This window comes from Colias croceus, chromosome 4, assembly GCF_905220415.1.
Source record: "Colias croceus chromosome 4, ilColCroc2.1".
Lineage (NCBI taxonomy): Eukaryota > Metazoa > Arthropoda > Insecta > Lepidoptera > Pieridae > Colias > Colias croceus.
Genome location: NC_059540.1, coordinates 8411769 through 8433045, shown reverse-complemented (window position 1 = coordinate 8433045; position 21277 = coordinate 8411769). Strand labels below are relative to the sequence as shown.

Genomic DNA, 21277 nt, shown 5'->3' with positions numbered 1-21277 from the left:
AGATAACATTATTCCTTATTACAACAGACATGACAGCATGATAACATCAAAGTGGTAATATTCAAAGGTTCTTTTTTTTTTTTGGCACCCGTCATCACAGGGTGTTCGCGCCACCTCTAGATTATAGTCCAGAGACATTTTTTGCTTAATTTTTTTTTTTTTTTTTTTTTACACGAATAACATTAAAATACAATAAAAATACAATATAAACTTTAAAACATAATAAAAAATACTGGTATAAGTTACTAATAAAATACAATAATTACTTAAAAATTCAGAAAAAACACGACACAAAAACATTCAACTTAATCCTATATCACAGTAAAGAGCTAAACTAATATCACACACTATTCCTTTGGTTCACTACGACTACAATATTTCTACAATATTGTAGGAACGCATCCCTTCACTTGTCCCCCAGGGCGGAAGGCAGATTCTCACCCGTCATCGCCATGCCCAATTTTTGCTCAATAGCATATCTATTTTTTGCAAAAATTGGGCACTCGAGTAACAGGTGAGGAACCGTCTCCTCAACTCCAGGCTGACATAGACACGACGGATTATCCTTCAGCTTGAATCTGTTCAAGTAGAAGGCGAATCCGCCGTGACCGGTCAGTACTTGTGTGGTGTGGTGTGTGATGTCTATTTTCCTGACTACCTTGTATGCAGCAGCAGCGCTTGGAAAAAAGAGCTTCGTGACTCCGGCCGTTCCTCCTACATCGTATCTCCTATCCCATTCGCTGATCGTATCCTGTCTCAAAATACGCTTGACGAATGAAACAGGACACAGATCGTAATATTCAAAGGTTCAGGCTTCAATTGATAATCACCCTTCAATTTTATAGATAACAAACGGCTGTTTAAATAGCTCACACGTGCCATGTAATATCGTAGATATTAACTATTTGAGTTTATCAAAAAAGCTGCAGGTAATAAAATCTTCATGTACTTTTAAAGAATGAAATTCATTTCACGTGAAAATTATGGCAAATATTGGTTCTGAGGGAATTCATGATAATAATGTTACTAACGTACCTACACTAATATGTATTTAAATTTATTTAGACGTTTAAAACATTGTATCTCACTGAGACGAAATTAAGTTACGTAGGTTAGTTTTATGTTCGTGATGTTACGAAAAATATTTGGAACTAGATAATATTTTTGATAATATTAGCGACCTCCAAAAAACGGATTACCTTGAAACGTATGCGAAACACAGTTTTGTGGGTTCACTGTTGCCTTTAGTGCTGTCATTGTCGTTAAGCTATCCTCGTTCTTTATTTTTGTCCAAGAATATCAGCTATTCGTTCGCTGGCCGTTACAGCGACGGAACAAATAAACATTTTAATATACGGTCTATAGCTTTTTATAACATACTTGCAGAAGACGAAAACCAGCTATTTAAACTATTTCATTTCTCACTAGGTATACATATTTCATTAGCTGAAACACTTTTTCCTTTTTTTGCATTTTACAACAACTTAAATTCACGAGCATGATTTATCGAATTTTTATGATTATTTCCAATTTCCAAAAATCTAAGTTGCATACTTATGATTGTTGCATAATGAAATCTTGAACAACCTTAAATCTGAATCCTCAAAGACGAAAGTCATATAGGCTTTAAAGAAAACGCGAGACAGAGTTGCTAAGTAGTATATGATATACTGTAATGCAATTTTATTCATTGAAGTGCATGAAACGATGATCTCAGATTTCAGACATCGGAGACGCTGATCAGGAATGTAACGAAGTAACCATGTGGTAACCGCGTTATGCTAACTCTATTACGCTTGGCTGATAGTTGATGTATCAATACACATTTCTTGTATTCGCCTTGCAATTATACAATTATTTTTATTAGAAAAATAAACAATGTTTCAATCATTAAAAGAACGATAATACAATTAATATTTCGTTTAACTATTTATAAACTTAAACATTTATTTGTTTAGACTTTAGACATAAAATTTCGAGACGCCCGGATTAGAAGGAAGATTTCTATTATAATAATAAAAACAAATTGGGTACCTATCATTCTATTAAATAAAAATTATTGATTGAAATATTCAAAACATTGTTCAAAACTCATCTCCGTTCCCATGGATTTATAAAACAAGAGCTAAAAAGTTAAGTGTACGTAACATTATTATAATGATACCTCTAACCGCCCTCTCGCCTGGCCGACGGATAATAACTAACCGATCCTATTAGGGAGGGAAACCTAAATATATATCGTAGACGAAGTAAGTACTAATAAACGCAAGTTAATTCGAACGATATCTCATGAGACTACATTAAAGAACGCGAATAATTGTCGTTTTTTATTTTGTTATTTCAACAATGTCCTCGCCCTGTTTTTGTATCAATTTAGATTAATTAAAACGATGGGCCTATAAAATCATAAGAGCATTCGTATATGGTGTGTTGTTGTAATTAAATGTTCATGTTTATATATTATAAACGAATTTCGAAATGTTAATATCCCTTTTGCTTATTCATTCGAAGGTTTCATTCGTAATGTGTATGATTTGGTTGTTGCAAATAATAATTTGCATCCATTTTGCGCAGGGTCCATGGCCCATGCGCATTGTGCACATTTCGGAAGATGTTAACGAGCCTCTATATTACAATCTCCACTCAATATTGTCCTTATAAGGGTAACGAATGTTTTTATTAAGCCTTATGGTGGATTTAAAGTTCGTTAATGATATTCTAGGTAGGCAGTAAGTCGTTTAAGAAAATGCTTTTATTAAAAGCATTGACGCACAGGAGTTGTTTATTGTACATAATATTATGTTAATTGATTAAATGTTTTGTTGGTTCAAATTTAATCTGAACTGTAATACCACGATTTAGTTTTGTGCCAAAAAATCTCGCACGAATAATTAATTTAATTACTTAAATGAATTACAACTACAATTACTAAAATCAAATCAAATTTTAGTCTTTTTCTATTAACTATAGTTAAATGAAAATCCGTAAGGTAACGTGCAATGTTATTAATTCATTAGTTACTATATTAATTAGGGATGCGCCGAATACCGAATACATATTCGGTATTCGGCTTATTCGGCATCTTTTTCACTATTCGTATTCGGCCGAATTATTCGGTTTAGGTGCCGAATATATTCGGTATGAGTGTTTCTACTTTCTTGGCTATAGAACTAAATAAATAACTTCATATTATGAATGATTTATGTCATACTAAACTGCACAAGTCAAAGAAATCCTATGAAGAATGTGTTGAACCTAAGGTATCTACACTAATATTATAAAGAGGAAAACTTTGTTTGTTTGATTGTAATGAATAGGCTCATAAACTACTGGACCGATTTAAAAATTCTTTTACCATTCGAAAGCTACATTATCCACGAGTAATATAGGATAGGTTTTATCCCGGAAATTCCACGGGAACGGGAACTATGCGAGTTTTTCTTTGAAACCGCGGGCGGAGCCGCCGGCGGAAAGGTATAAAATAAAACAATCATTACATTTCAAATCAACGTTTATTTTGTAAATTTACATCAACATAATTTAATCATGTTTATTATTAGCACTTAGATAGTATTTAATATTTATTATACTTTAAATCCTGAAGTCTGAAGACAATGCTTTTAGTCCCAATAGAATATGACACACGAAAAATAACACAATCACACAAATTACACTTAACTTTTGTTTTGTCATCTTGCATTTCATCAAAAAAGTCCCAAGCTCGCGATCTTTTACGTCCGCTCATGTTCATGGGCGTAGCTAGCCATGGGCTCAAGGTGGGGCAACAATACAAAATAATATGTAACTAGCAACTGTATGTACCAAGTATGTACCCAAAGTTATATCCAGGTCTTCAAATGCCGGCGGCTGTACCGCCAGCATTTCCGAAGGCATTTGCGAAGGCATTCGCGAAGGCACTCGCGAAGGCATTTGCGAAGGCATTTGTGAAGGCACTCGCGAAGGCATTCGCGAAGGCATTTGCGATGGCATTCGCGAAGGCATTTGCGAAGGCATTCGCGAAGGCATTTGCGAAGGCATTTGCGAAGGCATTCGCGAAGGCATTTGCGATGGCATTCGCGAAGGCATTTGCGATGGCATTTGCGAAGGCATTTGCGAAGGCATTTTCGAAGGCATTCGCGATGGCATTCGCGAAGGCATTTGCGAAGGCATTCGCGAAGGCATTTGGTTAGGTATCTACCTACCTTCCAGGTTAAAGCTAGAGTGGGGCAAGTGCCCCACCCTGGCCCACCGTGGCTACGTCCATGCTCATGTTGCAAACACTAACTTAAATTAAAAATATAAAACTTTTAAACAATATAAAAATTTTAATATTTTTTTTGTTTTAATTTGTAACGTATTCGTGCGATGTTTCAACACAACTGAGACGGCACGGAGTGCGCGGGCGATATACGCGGGTGGCAGACGGTGAGGTAAGGCTCGCTCGCCACCGAGCCAGCAGCTACTTGCGACCCGTTAGAATCCGTTTACGCATCAAAACACATCAAAACATTGAACCGAATAATTCGGCCGAATATTCGGTTCGGTAAGGTTTTAACCGAATAGTATTCGGTATTCGGTTATTCGGTGAAACCACTATTCGGCGCATCTCTAATATTAATCTATGTAAATGTAATACCTATGTATTTAAAGTATTGTTATGGTTTTATGAATTTGAAAATGATGCGACAATTTTTATATCAAAATGTTTGTCTTCGATTGTATCCCTTCGTACTGATATACATAATATTATGTTAAATTAAGATTATCATATTATGTTCCACTGAAAATATCATTTCTATTACTTTCTTAACAATACAGCTTACTGGTACCGTTTTTTCTAATATTCTTATAATATCCCTCGTCACCACCATTTTAATTATCACGAAGAGGATTTCTGAAAACAATAAAATGACCTTAGTTGATGAAAGTGCGCCTTGAAGATTTTATTCTTGTTACAAAAGAATTCATTCTATTAGCAGTTAATATAAATTGAAGAGCACTTAGAAGTTTTATTAAATTATTTTTCGTTTATTCATTTTCTTTATCAGGGATCAAAATGATCTAGGTATTTTACGTTAGATTTTAACAAATAACTAACTAAAATTTAGTTCGATTGCCATGCTAAATAAACGTTATTGTGAATAGTGATGGATGAATTGATTACATATGACTTCTTATTTTTAGAAAGTTATCAAGAAATGTTTCAATGTGAATTGTTTCTAATTTTTGAGAAAGACGAATTAGACTTAAAAACTAAACCCTAATCACAAGTGAACTTTTTTGTAATTGAATTCAATTAAGGATAAGCCATTCAATTTACTACAAAGTGCTTTAAGAGTAATTAGTAATAAAGAATTAATTGAACTGAAGAGCACGTTTAATTAATAGCAAGCTGATGAGATAATAAATGGCGTGATGGACGTTCTAATTTTTCATTTCATTTTACTGTTTTGGTATAAATTTTGTTTATAATTTATTTTTAGTAATGTAACATCAAAGCTATGTTTTTTTAGAACTGTCTATTAGAAGAACATTTGGGTAATTAGGTCGACTCTTCCAAAGGGTAATTCACGTTCGACTTTATTTTATTAGAAGTGAATTTAACCAAATGTAATGAATGAAATCTTGAAATAGGTAGGTATATAACCCTTAAGGTTGGGCTTAAGTGAAAAACAAAGTTACATAGGTTCGGTACCGCTTAGCTTTACATGTAGGTACGATGTAACATTCACGTAAATTTGCTAAAAGTTATAACTGCGTTAAAAACAACCGACTTCAAACTTGCACTTGCAAAATTCACAAATACCTACAGACAAAAATGCTCATAAAATAAAAACTACTGGGCCTATCCGAATAAATTTTTTATGGGACCAATTCGACACCATCCCGCATCGAACAAAAAAAGAATCACGTAAATCAGTTCAGAAACCTCGGAGTAATCGGTGTACATACATAAAAAAAAAAAAAACGTACCGGCCGAATTGATAACCTCCTCCTTTTTTTTTGAAGTCGGTTAAAAAATTATAATATCTTACAACATACATAGTTCATTGTCCATTTATTACTTAAAGGCGATTAAAAATAACCGAATAAAAGTCAGCTTACGATGCGATACATCTAAGTACCACTATGGAAATTATTCAATAAAATCTTTAATGAAACCCACATCCATTGTTAATTCTGATTTGTAGGCACTTGAAGTTCTGTCTCCATGCTAACGATGTTGCATGATATCTAAATTATCTATTCTATCCAAACATTATTACAAGTTTGATAACTTGTTATTTAGTAATGAAAAACTGATATATTATGCGTGTATAGTGATCGTGTATGATGCACTTTTTTAAAAGTTACCCGAGCTTACAACAAACATAAACTTGTATACACCACAAATTCCATTTCACATGTCCAGACAATATAAATCAAACAATTAAAAATGATCATAATATTAGATTCTCTTCACCAAGATCCCTTGACGGCCGTAGCCTATAATGAATGGGTTCATAAAGCTTGGTTACGACTGCTAGCTTTTAATTGGCTCGTTTGAATTGGGTCCGGCTCTGCCTGAGCATCCTTTAGTTTAGTGTGTTGCTTTATTTGAATCAAAAACCTTTCAACGTGCGCCGGGAATGACATAGATCTGGGGGCACGGTAGTGCCCCCGCCAAGACGAGCCAAGCGATCAAGCGACGGGCACTACCTACCTTTTCTCGAAGCGCTTCGACGTTTTTTTGAACCCTCATAACTTGGGTTTGGATTATGCTAGATCAACAAAATTTTCGGGATATATTGTCAATAGCGGACTTATTGAATATATTAAGTTTTAATGACATTAGCTTTTATACTTCAGATTTTATTTATATCTAAAAAACGCTAATTTCGTCACTGACTCACTGATGATCATCAAAATTCTTATGGTATTTCCTAATGTCCTAGAAAGCTGAAATTTTGTATGTAAGCTAGTATTAGCACACAAACAACAAAAAAATTATAAAACTTGTAACTTTCATCCCCCATCCCCTTAAACTAGGGGATGGGAGTTTGTATAAGACCTGTAATTTTAAATTAAATTTTGATGACGCTAGAGGTCTAATCTAATAATCTAAAACTTGGTTCCCCTAGATATATATAGATATATATATGTTTGTTAAAAAAAAATTAGAAGTTTAATCGACATATAAAATTTTGTTACAAACAACTTACAAAAAGAAATGAAATCCCACCAAAAACATTTTCATGTAAAATGTTGCCAAGACGAGCCCATATGACTCGCACTGTCAAAAAGTTATCAGATCTCATGTAGAGCCAAGCTTCTAACACTACACGCCCTAACTCTACAAGGCCTAACTTCACAAACTCTACACCTTAGTCAAAATATGTGGCTTGGTCGTTCGTTACTACAAGAACTATTGTATAACACAAAAGTTATGAACAGTGAATTAATTTTTCACCTTACGCCGATGTGAATGTAGCGAAATGGCCAAGCCACATATTTTGACTAAGGTGTAGAGTTTGTGAAGTTAGGCCTTGTAGAGTTAGGGCGTGTAGTGTTAGAAGCTTGGCTCTACATGAGATCTGATAACTTTTTGACAGTGCGAGTCATATGGGCTCGTCTTGGCAACATTTTACATGAAAATGTTTTTGGTGGGATTTACCTTTTCTACGAGCGAATAACTTAAAAAGTCTGGTGACGTCATGATGCTGAAGCAAAGTGTATGGATAGCTAGAGGTTTCTGTTCATATTATATGTTGCCTTTTCCTTTGTAGATAGATTGTCCGACTGATTGATAGATGGATTTAAATTTGTATTATTGCCTCTTACATCTACGATTCTCTGCACGTAAAGCGAAGCGAAATATATTCGAAAAATCTGCATTGATATACGTCAAGTACGATTTATGTACGTATCGCGAAAGAGGAACACTGAAATACGGATGTAAAATGCCTCACTGTTTGGTTATTTGGTGGAATTGTGTGAAATCGTGAGGGAATAAAAAACTAGCTGCTCCGCGCGGTTTCATCCCCGTGGCTCCACTCCTGTAGTCGTAGCGTGATGATATATAGCCTAGAGGATATATATCACCACGCTACGACTCATCGAGCTTATTTAAGGCTCTAGCCTTCCTCGATAAATGAGCTATCTAACAACGAAATAATTTTTCAAATCGGACCAGTAGTTCCCGAGACTAACGCGTTCGAACAAACAAACAAACTCTTCAGCTTTAAATTAGTATTAGTATGGACAAGGGCTTGTCTGATTGTCTCTAATTATAATACACTCCTTCAAAGGTCATAATATCTTCTGCTATAAGGTGCCAGTTATCAATACACACCTTGCTTGTCTAGCATGTCGTTTGACATAATGTATGTAAACAGAATAGTGCTCTATTGTATTAGATAACTATTTATAGTGATTTGTATGACGTTCTAAATAAGATGTATGCACGCCGCAATCGACTATTAATCATCACAAATTAGCTTGTTTTGCAATCTAAATGTGTTTGTATCTATTCATGTATCTTTGAAGTTTTTAAATGTTATATTTTATCCGATGCACTTTTTTTTGTTTTACTTATGTTATGTTTACGTAATTACATACAAAGATCTCTTATCTTAACTCCGTGGGTATAGGCATCGCTATACACCTACGATTTTGGTTGATATATCAATAAGGAAAAAAATAAACATCAATTTCAAAAAGTTTACCTCTAGTTTAACTATTTTTAATCGTAGATACACAATAAATGACCCACAACAAATGCAATAATCGATCATAAATTTTATTGCCAATATTCAAAGATATAATAAAACCTTGAATAATCCACATGCATATTTGCCAAGGGTCAAACTATTTTGATATGGAGAATGTAATATCCGTTGAACTTGTGTTGTTTTCAATTCGCCCCTCTGGTGTTCAAAGGACTGACATCAAACACATGTGTGTTTTTTCTTGCAGTCGTCTAATCTCGGAGACAATACGGACTTCAGTACATTTATAATGATGCGGTTTCATTCATCTCCCTTGGCGGCGACACCTAAATCCGTTAGGATTTGAATTTACGCCAAACGGTGGAAAAGGAACAAATAAACAGCATCGAACATGTATTTCATATTTCAGTTAGCGTTTACAAACAAACGATTTACAGCCGGCTTCCATTTATTTATTACAATTTGATTAATTATAAATACTGTAAATAGAAGCTATTATATAATGTAACCTTTATTCATGAATCCTCTGGAATATGGTGCCCAATGCGGAGACTACAATAATGTAAAAATATATGTCAATTTTTAATCCTCATTCCTTACTGTAATTATAAAATCTTTAATCGTCTGTATTAAATAGTACAAAAAAGTAAGTAGTTATTTACTTATTTAGATATTATGCTCAATTAATCTCGACCTTTATTAATTTGCAACTTGATTTAATTTTATTATGAGTGATTGATTATTTAGAAACAAATAAACATACAAATATTTCGTAAATCAATCTACAAATTGAATTGTTAATGGGCTGATGAAAGCTTTCATAACAATTCAATGTTATCCGAGTAAAGTATGAGGACTAAGCGAATGTTTTTAATTAGGTTTGATTGAAACTATAGAATGAAAGAAATGGAAATAGGTCAATGGTCACTCGTGTGAGAAGACACAACACTGTTGGAGGTTTTTGTGCTTCCTCGAATGTAATTGGTTTTAAGCCAAAAGGAATGTTCTTATTATGCAATAGAAACATAATTAGTTTTCCACCGAATGTTGGATTCGGATTATGTAGATCGAGTACGAATTGCAACGCTAGAAATAGTTTTTTTTCCATATTGTAAGAGATTATTTAGAATAGTGATATATACATAGTGATACCTATAGTATTTTTCTTATTTGTATTCACTAGTATAACCATCACTACATAGTTTAAAACAAAGTCGCTTTCTCTGTCCCCTATGTCCTTTTGTGTGCTTAAATCTTTAAAACTACTCAACGGATTTTGATGCGGTTTTTTTTAATAGATAGAGCGATTCAAGAGGAAGGTTTTAGTATATAATTTATTAGGTTTTAGACAAAACGGGCGAAGCCGCGGGCGGTAAACTAGTTGACGTAGAATATCTTTCATCAAAATATTTACATTATTCCTGTCTAAGGTAGATAATATTTTTTACTTTTTCGGTTAAATGATGTATCTTTTGATGAATCGTGTACTTTGTACAAATATGTAAGTAGGTAGATACTTAGATCGAGTAAAGTTAATATGAACCTTATATCTACGCACCACACTACACACACTACGGTATTTGGACTTAAAAATGGATTAACTAGATCGACATTAATCAAAATTCAAATGCTCCACAGGCTCTAAATTAAACAAGATATTTTTGACGAGAATCAAACATGTCATAATTAAAAATTATTGTTACTTCATTACGTATTCAAATTTTAATTAAGAATATAAATTATAGCACCTCTATTAGGATTAATATTTATGCTTATTTCGTATTTAGCATAACGTAGACGAGAAAAAACAGGTCCGTGATCACAATTGATAGGCGCTTTAATAATTGGGCTGGCATTAGTGTCGCTTATTGTAATAGCAGTATTATGTAGTAATTAAACGAGTTTATTGTTTGATAATAACACAATGCCCGTTTTTTGTAACACAAAGTTGAACTTATATTCATTACGATGGTATTTATGTAAGAATAGTTGACGGACGACACTTGCCTGAGATTATTTAATATTTTTTTTACGTGAAGTGCTAATTTTGTGAGAGAAGTAGCTAATTATTTAAAATAACTAAATATAATGTAAGCTATTATCGTCATGTGAAAATCAAAGAAAACAACGTGGATATTAATAACAAAATAAACTTGTTATAGTATTTTTTTTAGATATTGCTTTGTGGTATTTAGTATTTATCTACTGTGGTCAGAATAAAGGGCATTTAGTTATCTATTATTTTGATATTTCACTTGAACCATATTTATTTGTGTGCGAAAATAAATCGCAAAGTAAGGCTATTAGTGTTATAAATCGTATTCCAGGCTGGGAGCATGTTATACGCGTAATGTTGATGTAAATAGCCGGCTATTTATTCATATTTCGAGGTGACAGTCTATTTTCGCCCGCCGGCCGTCTGATGACGGATCCGTGCGGGGACTTTTTTCATACGAGTGTCTTTATTAATAAGCTGAAGACCTACAGCGACTTAAGTGTCGTTAAGACAATCTGCTGCTTTTGCTTTAAATTATTTGCACGTGTGATTTGCGGTGTTTGGTCTATTATTGGATTAGGTTTGATTTGGAAACATTTTAATGTTGTAATAATTGTTGTTGTGTACAATTATAATAATATTTGTTCGTTGTCACCAGTTTTATTGTGGCGTCGTATATTTAATAATATAAAAACATTGTCTTTTCTCCTGAAAATGCTTTACATGGAATGGTTGTATGTCATCTTTTGACTTTCAGCCTAGGTATATCTTATGTTGCGAAGTATTATTATAATATACTAGCTTTCCACCCGCGGCAACGCCCGCGCAGCCAAAGAAAAACCCGCATAGATCTCGTTCCCGTGGGATTTCCGGGATAAAACCTATCCTATGTCCTTTCTCGGTTATCAAAATATCTTTATACCAAATTTCATGAAAATTGGTTCAGTAGTTAAGGCGTCATTGAGTAACAGACAGACAGACAGAGTTACTTTCGCATTTATAATATTAGTATGGATTATAAATTATAATAAATTAACGAGTAAAATTGACGTACCTATACTCGCTTTATTTCGTCAGAATAGACATTTTAATGTTTTTTTTTTCTATTTTCTGTGCCCATACCTAACCCAATCAATGAGTAGAGTACCCACTCTGACTTTTTGATTGAAACCGACCCCTTGTCACTACAAATATCGCCAGACTACGGGCTCAAACTGCGACGAACGTGGATATCACAATAATAAATTATATTTAATATCTGGTAACATCTTATTTTCATAGCAATACATCTCGTCGGACGACACTTGGAATCGATCCATTAATTATGTTGACGTTTCAATTGATATAGACAACTTTAATATTACACGTCCAATTGTATGGACTCACCATTAAAATTATGTGTTAATATGTCTTTGGAAAACGTTAGTGCAATGATGTCACGTTTCAATGAAACGTTATCCGGTAGTTAACCAAACGAATTTATTACGCATTCCATTTCGTAAAGGTCTATTACCGTTAAAGCGTTTCATTACTCCAATGTAAATACGGAGTTGCAGTCTGTCTGGGCTTCTTTAGGCCTGAATTTCGCGGAGTGCAATAGACGCGGCGCGCGCCGCGACTCCGCGTGCGGTTCATCCGTCTACCCGCTAGTCGCTGCCACGATACCTACCGGGTTTATTGACCCGGCGACCGTGAACCCCCCTTCTCGACCCCTGGGCCTACGATACTCGACGGTACGCCAACGAATAACTTGTTCCAGATTTCGATCCTACCTAAGATTGGCCGACCGGAAAATATGTTTGTTGCAGAAATTCCGCTTTTGATTTTCACAGTAGTTTTCCTACAATTTCTACCTGTAATGAGTTATTGTTCAGCTGAGGCCGCTTTGTATAGTGCTCATTGTTTCTAAAGAAGATGAGGTTCATTGTCGCATCTTGCACTGTGACGTAGAAATTTGTATTTAATGTTTATAATGTTTTATCATACAAAGATAATGAATCACTACACATATAAACGGAATTTGTTTTATTTACCGATGACTAATCTATTTTCACCAAAATGTTTCCGTTCATCGGTAGCGAGTTCCTCATTTCAATAAAGATAAAGATATCTGTGCTCTTAATAGCCGCCTGCTTCTCGTGTTATCTCCCATTCAGTTCAGCAAGACGTTATATTATGTTTGACTTTATTGCGTTCTTTGCATTGTTACACATAAATTATGGCCAACTATCTGCTTCCAATAAATCAGTGTGCGTTTGTTTTGTGATTATAACGTATTTCATTAATAGATACTATTGTTTCTATCGATTATATTATATCTATCTACAACTAGGTATATATAATAAGTATTCGCTTGAACAATAGGAAATTATGGAACGTTTGAAAAGTAACTGCTTCAACCTTATCCAGTGCTATCCCCGAGGGATCTAAAGCCATAATTATTATTGAAGTTGTTAATAATCACGCTGTTATGGCATCCATTCATTGGAATTGCTGATGGCAACGCACGAGTAAGGGCTCTATGAAATTTTCACAAGTTAACAAGCGACCGGGTGTAATTTGAAATGTACAAAGCTCACGCACTCGCGTCAACTCGGGACTCGTTAACTTTACAAATTATTAATAAACCTCTTAAACATGACCAGACGGTTACGTGTAGTAATATTTTCATAAATTCTTAATGGAGCACAACGATTTACTAACCTCGGATATCACTCGGAGAAATATAGGCTTGTATTTGGTAGCTATTTCAAGATTGGTTTTCAGAACTCATTATTGTAACAATAACAATTCCTTGCCTTATTTAAATCATGAATCAGTGGATTCTATTAAGATCTTTATTACGATAAACTTTTCATTATTTGACCTTACATTATTCGTATAAAATAATGTATAACTATTTAAAGTAATTCCATTATGTATATTGAAAAGTAAAGGATACGGAGTAATTTAAACAAACAAATCAAAAACTACATTAACAACGAACTTGACAGTTGATACCAGGTAGGTAAATCACCAGTTTGCATATTATAGGTAGCTAGCTACCAAAAATTGTACAGAAAATTTTATAGACAAAATATTTATATGTATCTATATAATATATAAAACTCAAAGGTGACTGATATAGTGATCTATCAATGCACAGCCCAAACCACTGGACGTATCGGGCTGAGATTTAGCATGCAGGTAGATGTTAGGACGTAGGCATCCGCTAAGAAAGGATTTCCCGAAATTCTTGCGGGAACGGGGAAAAATGGGGATTCACGTACAAAGTCGTGGGCGGAAGCTAGTTTATATATTATAATACATAGTACAAAGCGGAATAAATGGCGGCTAGTAAGTAATAATTATTTCAAAATTCGTTAGTTTTGAGACAATTAAACAAGTTTCAGACGTGACCAGATTCTTTACAACAATTTTAGTCGAAGTTTTATGAAAATTAATGAATTAAGACGTGCACGGAATATCTAACTAGTAGTTTTTAAAACAATTGAGTGTTGCTAATTAGTTCGAGCTTAGAAAGTCGCGTGTCAAAGCTGGTGTGTACCTATAAAATATGTAAAAAAATCTGCAATCCATAGTGAAACCACAGCGAAACAATGAAATCTGAAATATTCCTAGGAAAGTTTAAAAGCTTTCGCAAAGATTCAGAAATTATATGCTAATTATGTTTGGTGAATAATAAGAATCTTTTATCTGCATTTTGACATACTTTCTCTAAAAACGTCGAAGTCAAACAAAACAAAGTTTAAAATAGTTTAGATATTTCGGAACATAATATTATAATTGAGACTTTCTTTCATCTCGAGGAAGGCGAATCGATTTATAATCATGGCACAATTTTCACATATTTTGCGGTCCGATATTATCTAAATAGCACAAATACATCGTTACGTCACTTCGCTTTACGAAAACAATGGTTCATTTCGTCACGGTTTCGAGTTTAATTTAAAGGTTAGGCATGTGCAGGTTACGTGTTATATTTAGCATCTACTTCTAATAATTATTTGCTCCTTTTAAAGAAAATCTTACTTTTTAATTATAGTTTTGTCTCAGTTTGGTATAAGTTTTATATTCGAGTGTAGTTCCTTGATTATAAGTTATAACAAATGTACTGCAAGTCATGTGATGGATGAGGAAAAAGTTCGTGATTACAAACTAATAGATTTATTAAACTATTGTATAAACATTTGAAATGAAGGAAATATGTTTTGTACTAATCTATAGGTAACGTACTTTGAATGTACAAATTTAAAGAATTTTGTGTCAAAGAGCCCTTTGTACCCTTTGCCCTTTATAATCACATACAATTATAGATTCATCGAATATTAACGGATTGGTATAACCATGTATAACTCTCGTACAATTTGCAGATGCGGAGACGGGCGTTACCCCGGGAGGCGAGGTGAGCCAGCATGGACCACGCGGTGAAGGCGATGTCGGCGCGCGGGCCGCTGGCCCGGCTGCTCGCGCGCCGCCGCTTCGAGTCCGCCGAGCTGGAGGAGCTGTACGCGCGGTACGCCTGCAAGCTGCAGCGCACGTCCGTCGGGTCCGCGCTGGCGCTGTGGGCCACGCTTGCGGCTGCGCTGGCGGCCGTCGACGCGACCAGGGGCTGGCGGAGGGCACCGCAGGTAAAGTTTTCTATGTATACGTTTATTGTTTTGTATGGCGAGTAAGTTTGGATTTGTGAGGTGAGGTTGGAATAACAAAACCTATATAGATATTTTGAATTAGTACCTACTATAAGTTTGGAGGTCTAAATTGGAGAAAACGTAGTTTTGAAATGGAAAGTAGAAGAGAAAATATTTAAATAAATTTAGTACTTATAGAAATAAATATGTAAAAGTACGAAGTCTGAGACCATTAAAAGGGGACACAACGCGGCGATATAATCTGTGACACAATAGTAGGATTACGAAATTTAATATCGTATCGTAAATTCAAAAGATTGAGTAAATCTCTCTCGATCCTATCATGCAAATGTTAAACAAGTCGTGAAGTTTGACGAAGCCGTGGTTAAGTTCAAATAGCAGCCTCCTGATTTCAACGTTTGGGTATCCAAATTGTTAACAATTGTTTGTATTCGGGTCTTGTTTGTGTGTTTTTGACTTGATTCGAAATACTCAGAACTTTGTAGAGTTTCATAAAATTTCTTGAGATTGATAAATAATATTGCTGAAAATATTACACAAGTTCAGCATTCAACGATTCTGATATTTTATGTAACGTAAATAAATTCTTATAAATATACAATCCTCATTGTAGAAAATATTTACTCTCTCGCATTTAATGATTCATACTTTCATCTAAATTGCGTTGTTATGAATGCAATGTAAACATCCAAAACGGTGTAGCGGTAATTGTTTGATTTTTTATTACTTACTGTATTTTATTTGTCCAAGGTGGGAGTGCTAAGCGCTCACGCAGTGCTCTGCGGCGGGCTTGCGTGGTGGTGCGGGCGGGCCGGCGGCGTGACGCCCGAGCGGCGGCTGCCCCGCGCGTGCTGGCTCGCGCTGGCCGGCGGTGGCGTGGCGCTGGCAGCCACGCTGCCCGCCTGGAGCGCGGGCGCGGCGGCTGAGGGCACTGCGCACGTGGTGTGGGCAGTGTTCGCGGCGTATGCCCTGCTGCCGGTGGGCGCCCCGGTAGCTGCTGCCTTTGGTCTGCTCCTACCCATAGCGCATACCGTGGCAGCGGCACTGGTGGCCTATCGCTTCCCCTATCACGCGTGGCAACAGGTTTGTGCTATATTGTTTTAGAACTGTGTAAATGTTTGTTTTTTTTTTGTATATTTTAATGGAAATTCAACATTTCAAATGAACATCGTAGAGTGGAACAGCTTGATTTATGAATTTTTTACATTGATCTCAAAACTTAGCTTTCTCTTTATTTTATGCTCGAGTTAAGTTAACATTATCATTAATTTAATGAGACAGTATCACTCCCACTTCCTAACCGATGATGTCATATTGGCCCCGTTATTTCAAACTTAGCGAAGGTCAGGCAACCTTGTAATGGTGTTTCGAATTTCCTTTGTTTATAGGTTAAATGCCTGATTTGCTTCATGCTTGTTTTCAACAAATACATAGAAAATAAATCATACCTACATTTAATTATTAATTTCAAGATAAGAAATAATTATTTTGCATTCCATTGCACATTTAGTTTCTGCGCTTTTATGAGCACATAAAGCTATAACAGGATACATAACATTTTTATATTCCAACTTCCAAGCTCTGCTGTATCCAAGATAACAATTATGTTTTCGTTGCATAATTTCAAGTGGCGTGCCTTAATATATTGTATCGCTTCGAAGGCTAAAGGCCAACTGTTGACACGGAGCACATTAAAAAGCCATCATTCTTCCACGCACATAAAGTCCAGACATATAAAGTTCGGATTGCTAGTGGGAACAATAAAACTCGACCTCGGGATGTTCTCGCATCGTGTTTGAACGTGTTGTGTTTACTCAGAAATCAAAGTGGCCGCGTTTTACCGTTTTCTCTTTTGGTTTCTATATTTACTGCGCAAACTAGGAGCACGTGCAGTTTGCGCATGCAGTACGCAGTATAATGGATGTCCTGAGGGCGGGTGTCTATTCTGTTTCGTGTTTCCTTAATGAATGAGTGTGTATAATGTTGAACGCAACGTATTCATATTGTATGCTCTAACTAAAACTGTTTAATATTAAAATGTACGGCTTGCTATCTGCATTAATTGCAAAGAAATTTCTCTGCTTTTTTTTCATTTGGGTATCTGAACGTCGTACCGCGTACTTGCTACCGGATATATTGAATGGGTTGGATATTAAACTAAGAAATAGTATTACTGAAACAAATATCAAACGTAAACTCAAGCAATATTATATAGCCCAATTGTAGTTATGTATATTAAAGTTATAAAATGTGTCTTCATATTATGTAAACATTATTTAGTCTTTACTTATAAAAATTGTTAATCAGTTAAACCGAAATTGTCATTATATAAATACGAACATCACTATAAACCTCAGTGGTTTTTTAAGTCACAACTGTACACTTATATTTGTAAACATTATTGTTTTTGATAATAAAAAAAAAAAAAAAACGAATATTTAGCAGTGTCTGTATTTTTGTCTCATTTTTTTTCTTCCGCATAATTATAATTTAAAATTTGTAATGAAAATGCACTAAGCATATTAAGGAATTTATAGGTTTTATGTTAAATTGAGCATGTAGCTAAAATACACTTTCGATCAAAATTGAAAGAATAACTCATTGTCTCTAGATAAAACTAGATGGTGTGTACATATTATGTAGTTTTATACATTTTTGCCTAATCTTTATAATATAAAAATGAATCCCAAAATGTGTTGGTAAGCGCATAACTTGAGAACGGGTTTCGTTAGAACCGATTTCGTTAATTCTTTTTTTATAATATTCCTTGAAGTTCGAGAATGGTTCTTATGTAGAGAAAACGTGAATATGTACCACGGGCGAAGCCGGGGCGGACCGCTAGTATGGAAATATATTTATTTTACGAAAGTAACTATGAATCTTCATGAAGGGTCACGTTCATCCATTAATTGGAAATTCTGATGTAATTATCATAGACCTTGATACTGACATAATGTAATAATGGTTTATTTAATAGTTAAAAATTTAAAATGTATTCATAATATTCATGCTAATTAATTAAAGAATACCTTTTTCGGTAACATCGTAAATTATATTCATTGGCCTTTCGTATCGATAATGCGTTTAGTTAAATAAGCCATTAAAACAACTTTCAATATGGGCTTTTATCATTTTATGTCAATTTAATTATGACTCTTATGAAAATTACTTGATCAATTATTTTTTTATTCTTATTATATCAGTTAGGTATATAAGACTGCTCATTGTTATTTGTTTCTTAAAATGGTAATCATAATTTACGGTTTTTTTGATGTTGTTACTATAAAAACATTTTCTTGTTTTTTGCTTATGAACTCTTTGGTATATCCAGAATTAGTTAATGGTAATATAGATAATTATTTATCTGCATTCGTACTAAGAATATCCATTCTAAACAGCATCCGTGCAAGAGCATCTGTTTTGTGTAAATCAGTGCTCTAGAGCAGATTAATTTGTTCAACCGTGAATTAATGAACAGAATTGTAACTGTTTAACATAAATCCCTCTTATTGCTTGCCTGTTTCCACTTAACGTTTAAATAACAGGTGTAATAGCTGTTATTAGCATTTCTTTGTGTTTAACGAAGATTTTACGCAAGTTTTATGTACATCTGCCTGCGTGACTGCGCTCGTGAAATAATCATAATAATAAATAGAACGAAGAGTAGAGGATTTATTGATACAACTAGGCTTCTTTTAAAAGCACTTTAAAAAGTTAAATTGTGTAAAGATACCTGATTTTGCACAAGAACACGAAGCGAAGCGTAGGTGGACCCATGTTCTCACGCGTAGATATAAATTCTTTCACAGAATTAACATTAATATCTCAAACTTATCTGAATATGATTGAAAATTATTTGTCGATTTAAAACATTGTAAAATTATAAAAAAAAAAAAAACATTTACTAAATACCCCTGTTTGCGACGCAAAATGAAGTTTATTGCGTTCACGGCCACAATTTAAGAATTAAAAAGCGATTATGCTATGAATTTGTTTTGTATAACTCGAAACAGCAAGGTAAAACAGTTTAGTATCTTCAAAGTTTGTATTTCACGTAAACTGCATTTAAATGGCGATGCCTCGTGTTTGTTACAGTTCGAAGTGTAATGGATCTGACCTATATTCTACACTTGACCCTTTCCATATAAATGTTAATGAGAATATTTCGATTTCGGCCTCCATTATATCGAAACAAGAGAACGAACAGAATTCCTTTAATGTTACATTAAAGTTAAATACGCTGCATATAAATACGTAGATATATAATTACTCGACCATTTTCATCTCGCAGTGATATATGTACTTATAAAGTTAACTAAATTTTGTAAATTGAAATCATAATTGAATTCATCTCGTTTGATGTTTACATTCGTTTATAAAGGTTCGAATTATTATAAAGTTATTGAGAATTGTAGAATTTTATGGAATATATTTCGAATGTCGATTGAAAATAATTGTTTCAACTTTACAGATGCTTTGGGCGATGATTTTCTTAAAATTATGATCAATTTTCTCAAGTTCGTTGTATATTTAAAATTGGAATACTACATAAAATATAATAAAACTAAATTGCTTATGTAGTAAATCCTATTGTATAATTATTACAAACGTACCTATCTACAAGTTTGGTATGGTTGTTGTTGTTGCGAAGTTAGATGGATTGATGTTTGTTAGTTTGTTACCCTTTTATACCAAAAGAGATTGATCGGCTTCGGATACAAATGGAGTAGAGATCGAATTTAGTCAGGATTAATACATCAGCTAATTTTCCCTATACGACGTTCCATTTTGATATCGACTTATGCAATAACCATTAAACTCTACGAAACATTATTTCTTCATGTACTTTTCAAGGGAAATATTATATTCCAGGTTCAACAACAAAATTCTAAAGTTATCTTCAATCTAAAATTAGAGGTAATGGACTCTCATAAATAAATGCGATCAGTCTAAAAATTGGATCATAGACCATAATGGCCATTGAATAAATAAGTCGATATAAAAACAATACAAAGAATTACTCACGTAATGGTACGATACAATAATTTGTTATCGCGTACAAGTTATAAGGGAGTATCAGTAAAGAAGTGATTTATGTTACCCCGTCGATGCCTATTGAGAGTAACAAATGTTTTGCTCAGCTGACCCCCGATTCGTATCGGCTTTCGATTGATGCTCATTCATCTCTTATAATTTGTCGATGAATGGACGTGCAAAAGGAACTTATTTCCCGCTTATTAAAGTTCATTTTCACTTTTTTGCTATATTATGTAGGGAGGTATAGGTTAAAACTTGAAACAGACAGATGTGTAAAATAGCGAATTTTCAGTTTTCCTTTTGCTATTAGATCACGCTAAAACTATTTTTATATTTGTTTGAATGATGTTTGCATATGCGGTTCAAAGACATTTATATCCCACCAAAAACATTTTCATGTAAAATGTTGCCAAGACGAGCCCATATGACTCGCACTGTCAAAAAGTTATCAGATCTCATGTAGAGCCAAGCTTCTAACACTACACGCCCTAACTCTACAAGGCCTAACTTCACAAACTCTACACCTTAGTCAAAATATGTGGCTTGGCCATTTCGCTACATTCACATCGGCGTAAGGTGAAAAATTAATTCACTTATCATAACTTTTGTGTTATACAATAGTTCTTGTAGTAACGAACGGCCAAGCCACATATTTTGACTAAGGTGTAGAGTTTGTGAAGTTAGGCCTTGTAGAGTTAGGGCGTGTAGTGTTAGAAGCTTGGCTCTACATGAGATCTGATAACTTTTTGACAGTGCGAGTCATATGGGCTCGTCTTGGCAACATTTTACATGAAAATGTTTTTGGTGGGATTTCATTTCTTTTTGTAAGTTGTTTGTAGCAAAATTTTATATGTCGATTAAACTTTTAATTTTTTTTTTAACAA

The 21277-nt window shown here is 34.3% G+C and overlaps 1 protein-coding gene across 4 annotated transcripts in view; it reads left to right on the top strand.

Moving 5' to 3' along the window:
* LOC123690912 (Ca(2+)/calmodulin-responsive adenylate cyclase-like) overlaps nucleotides 1-21277 on the top strand; it is an 88181-nt gene that overhangs the window by 3471 nt on the left and 63433 nt on the right. For all 4 annotated transcript variants that reach the window (XM_045635048.1, XM_045635047.1, XM_045635046.1 and 1 more), the window contains exons 2-3: nucleotides 15078-15335; nucleotides 16107-16439. In XM_045635048.1, coding sequence (XP_045491004.1) covers nucleotides 15120-15335; nucleotides 16107-16439 — 549 coding nt within the window. In that variant the 5' untranslated portion in view covers nucleotides 15078-15119. The remainder of the gene's footprint in view (nucleotides 1-15077; nucleotides 15336-16106; nucleotides 16440-21277) is intronic.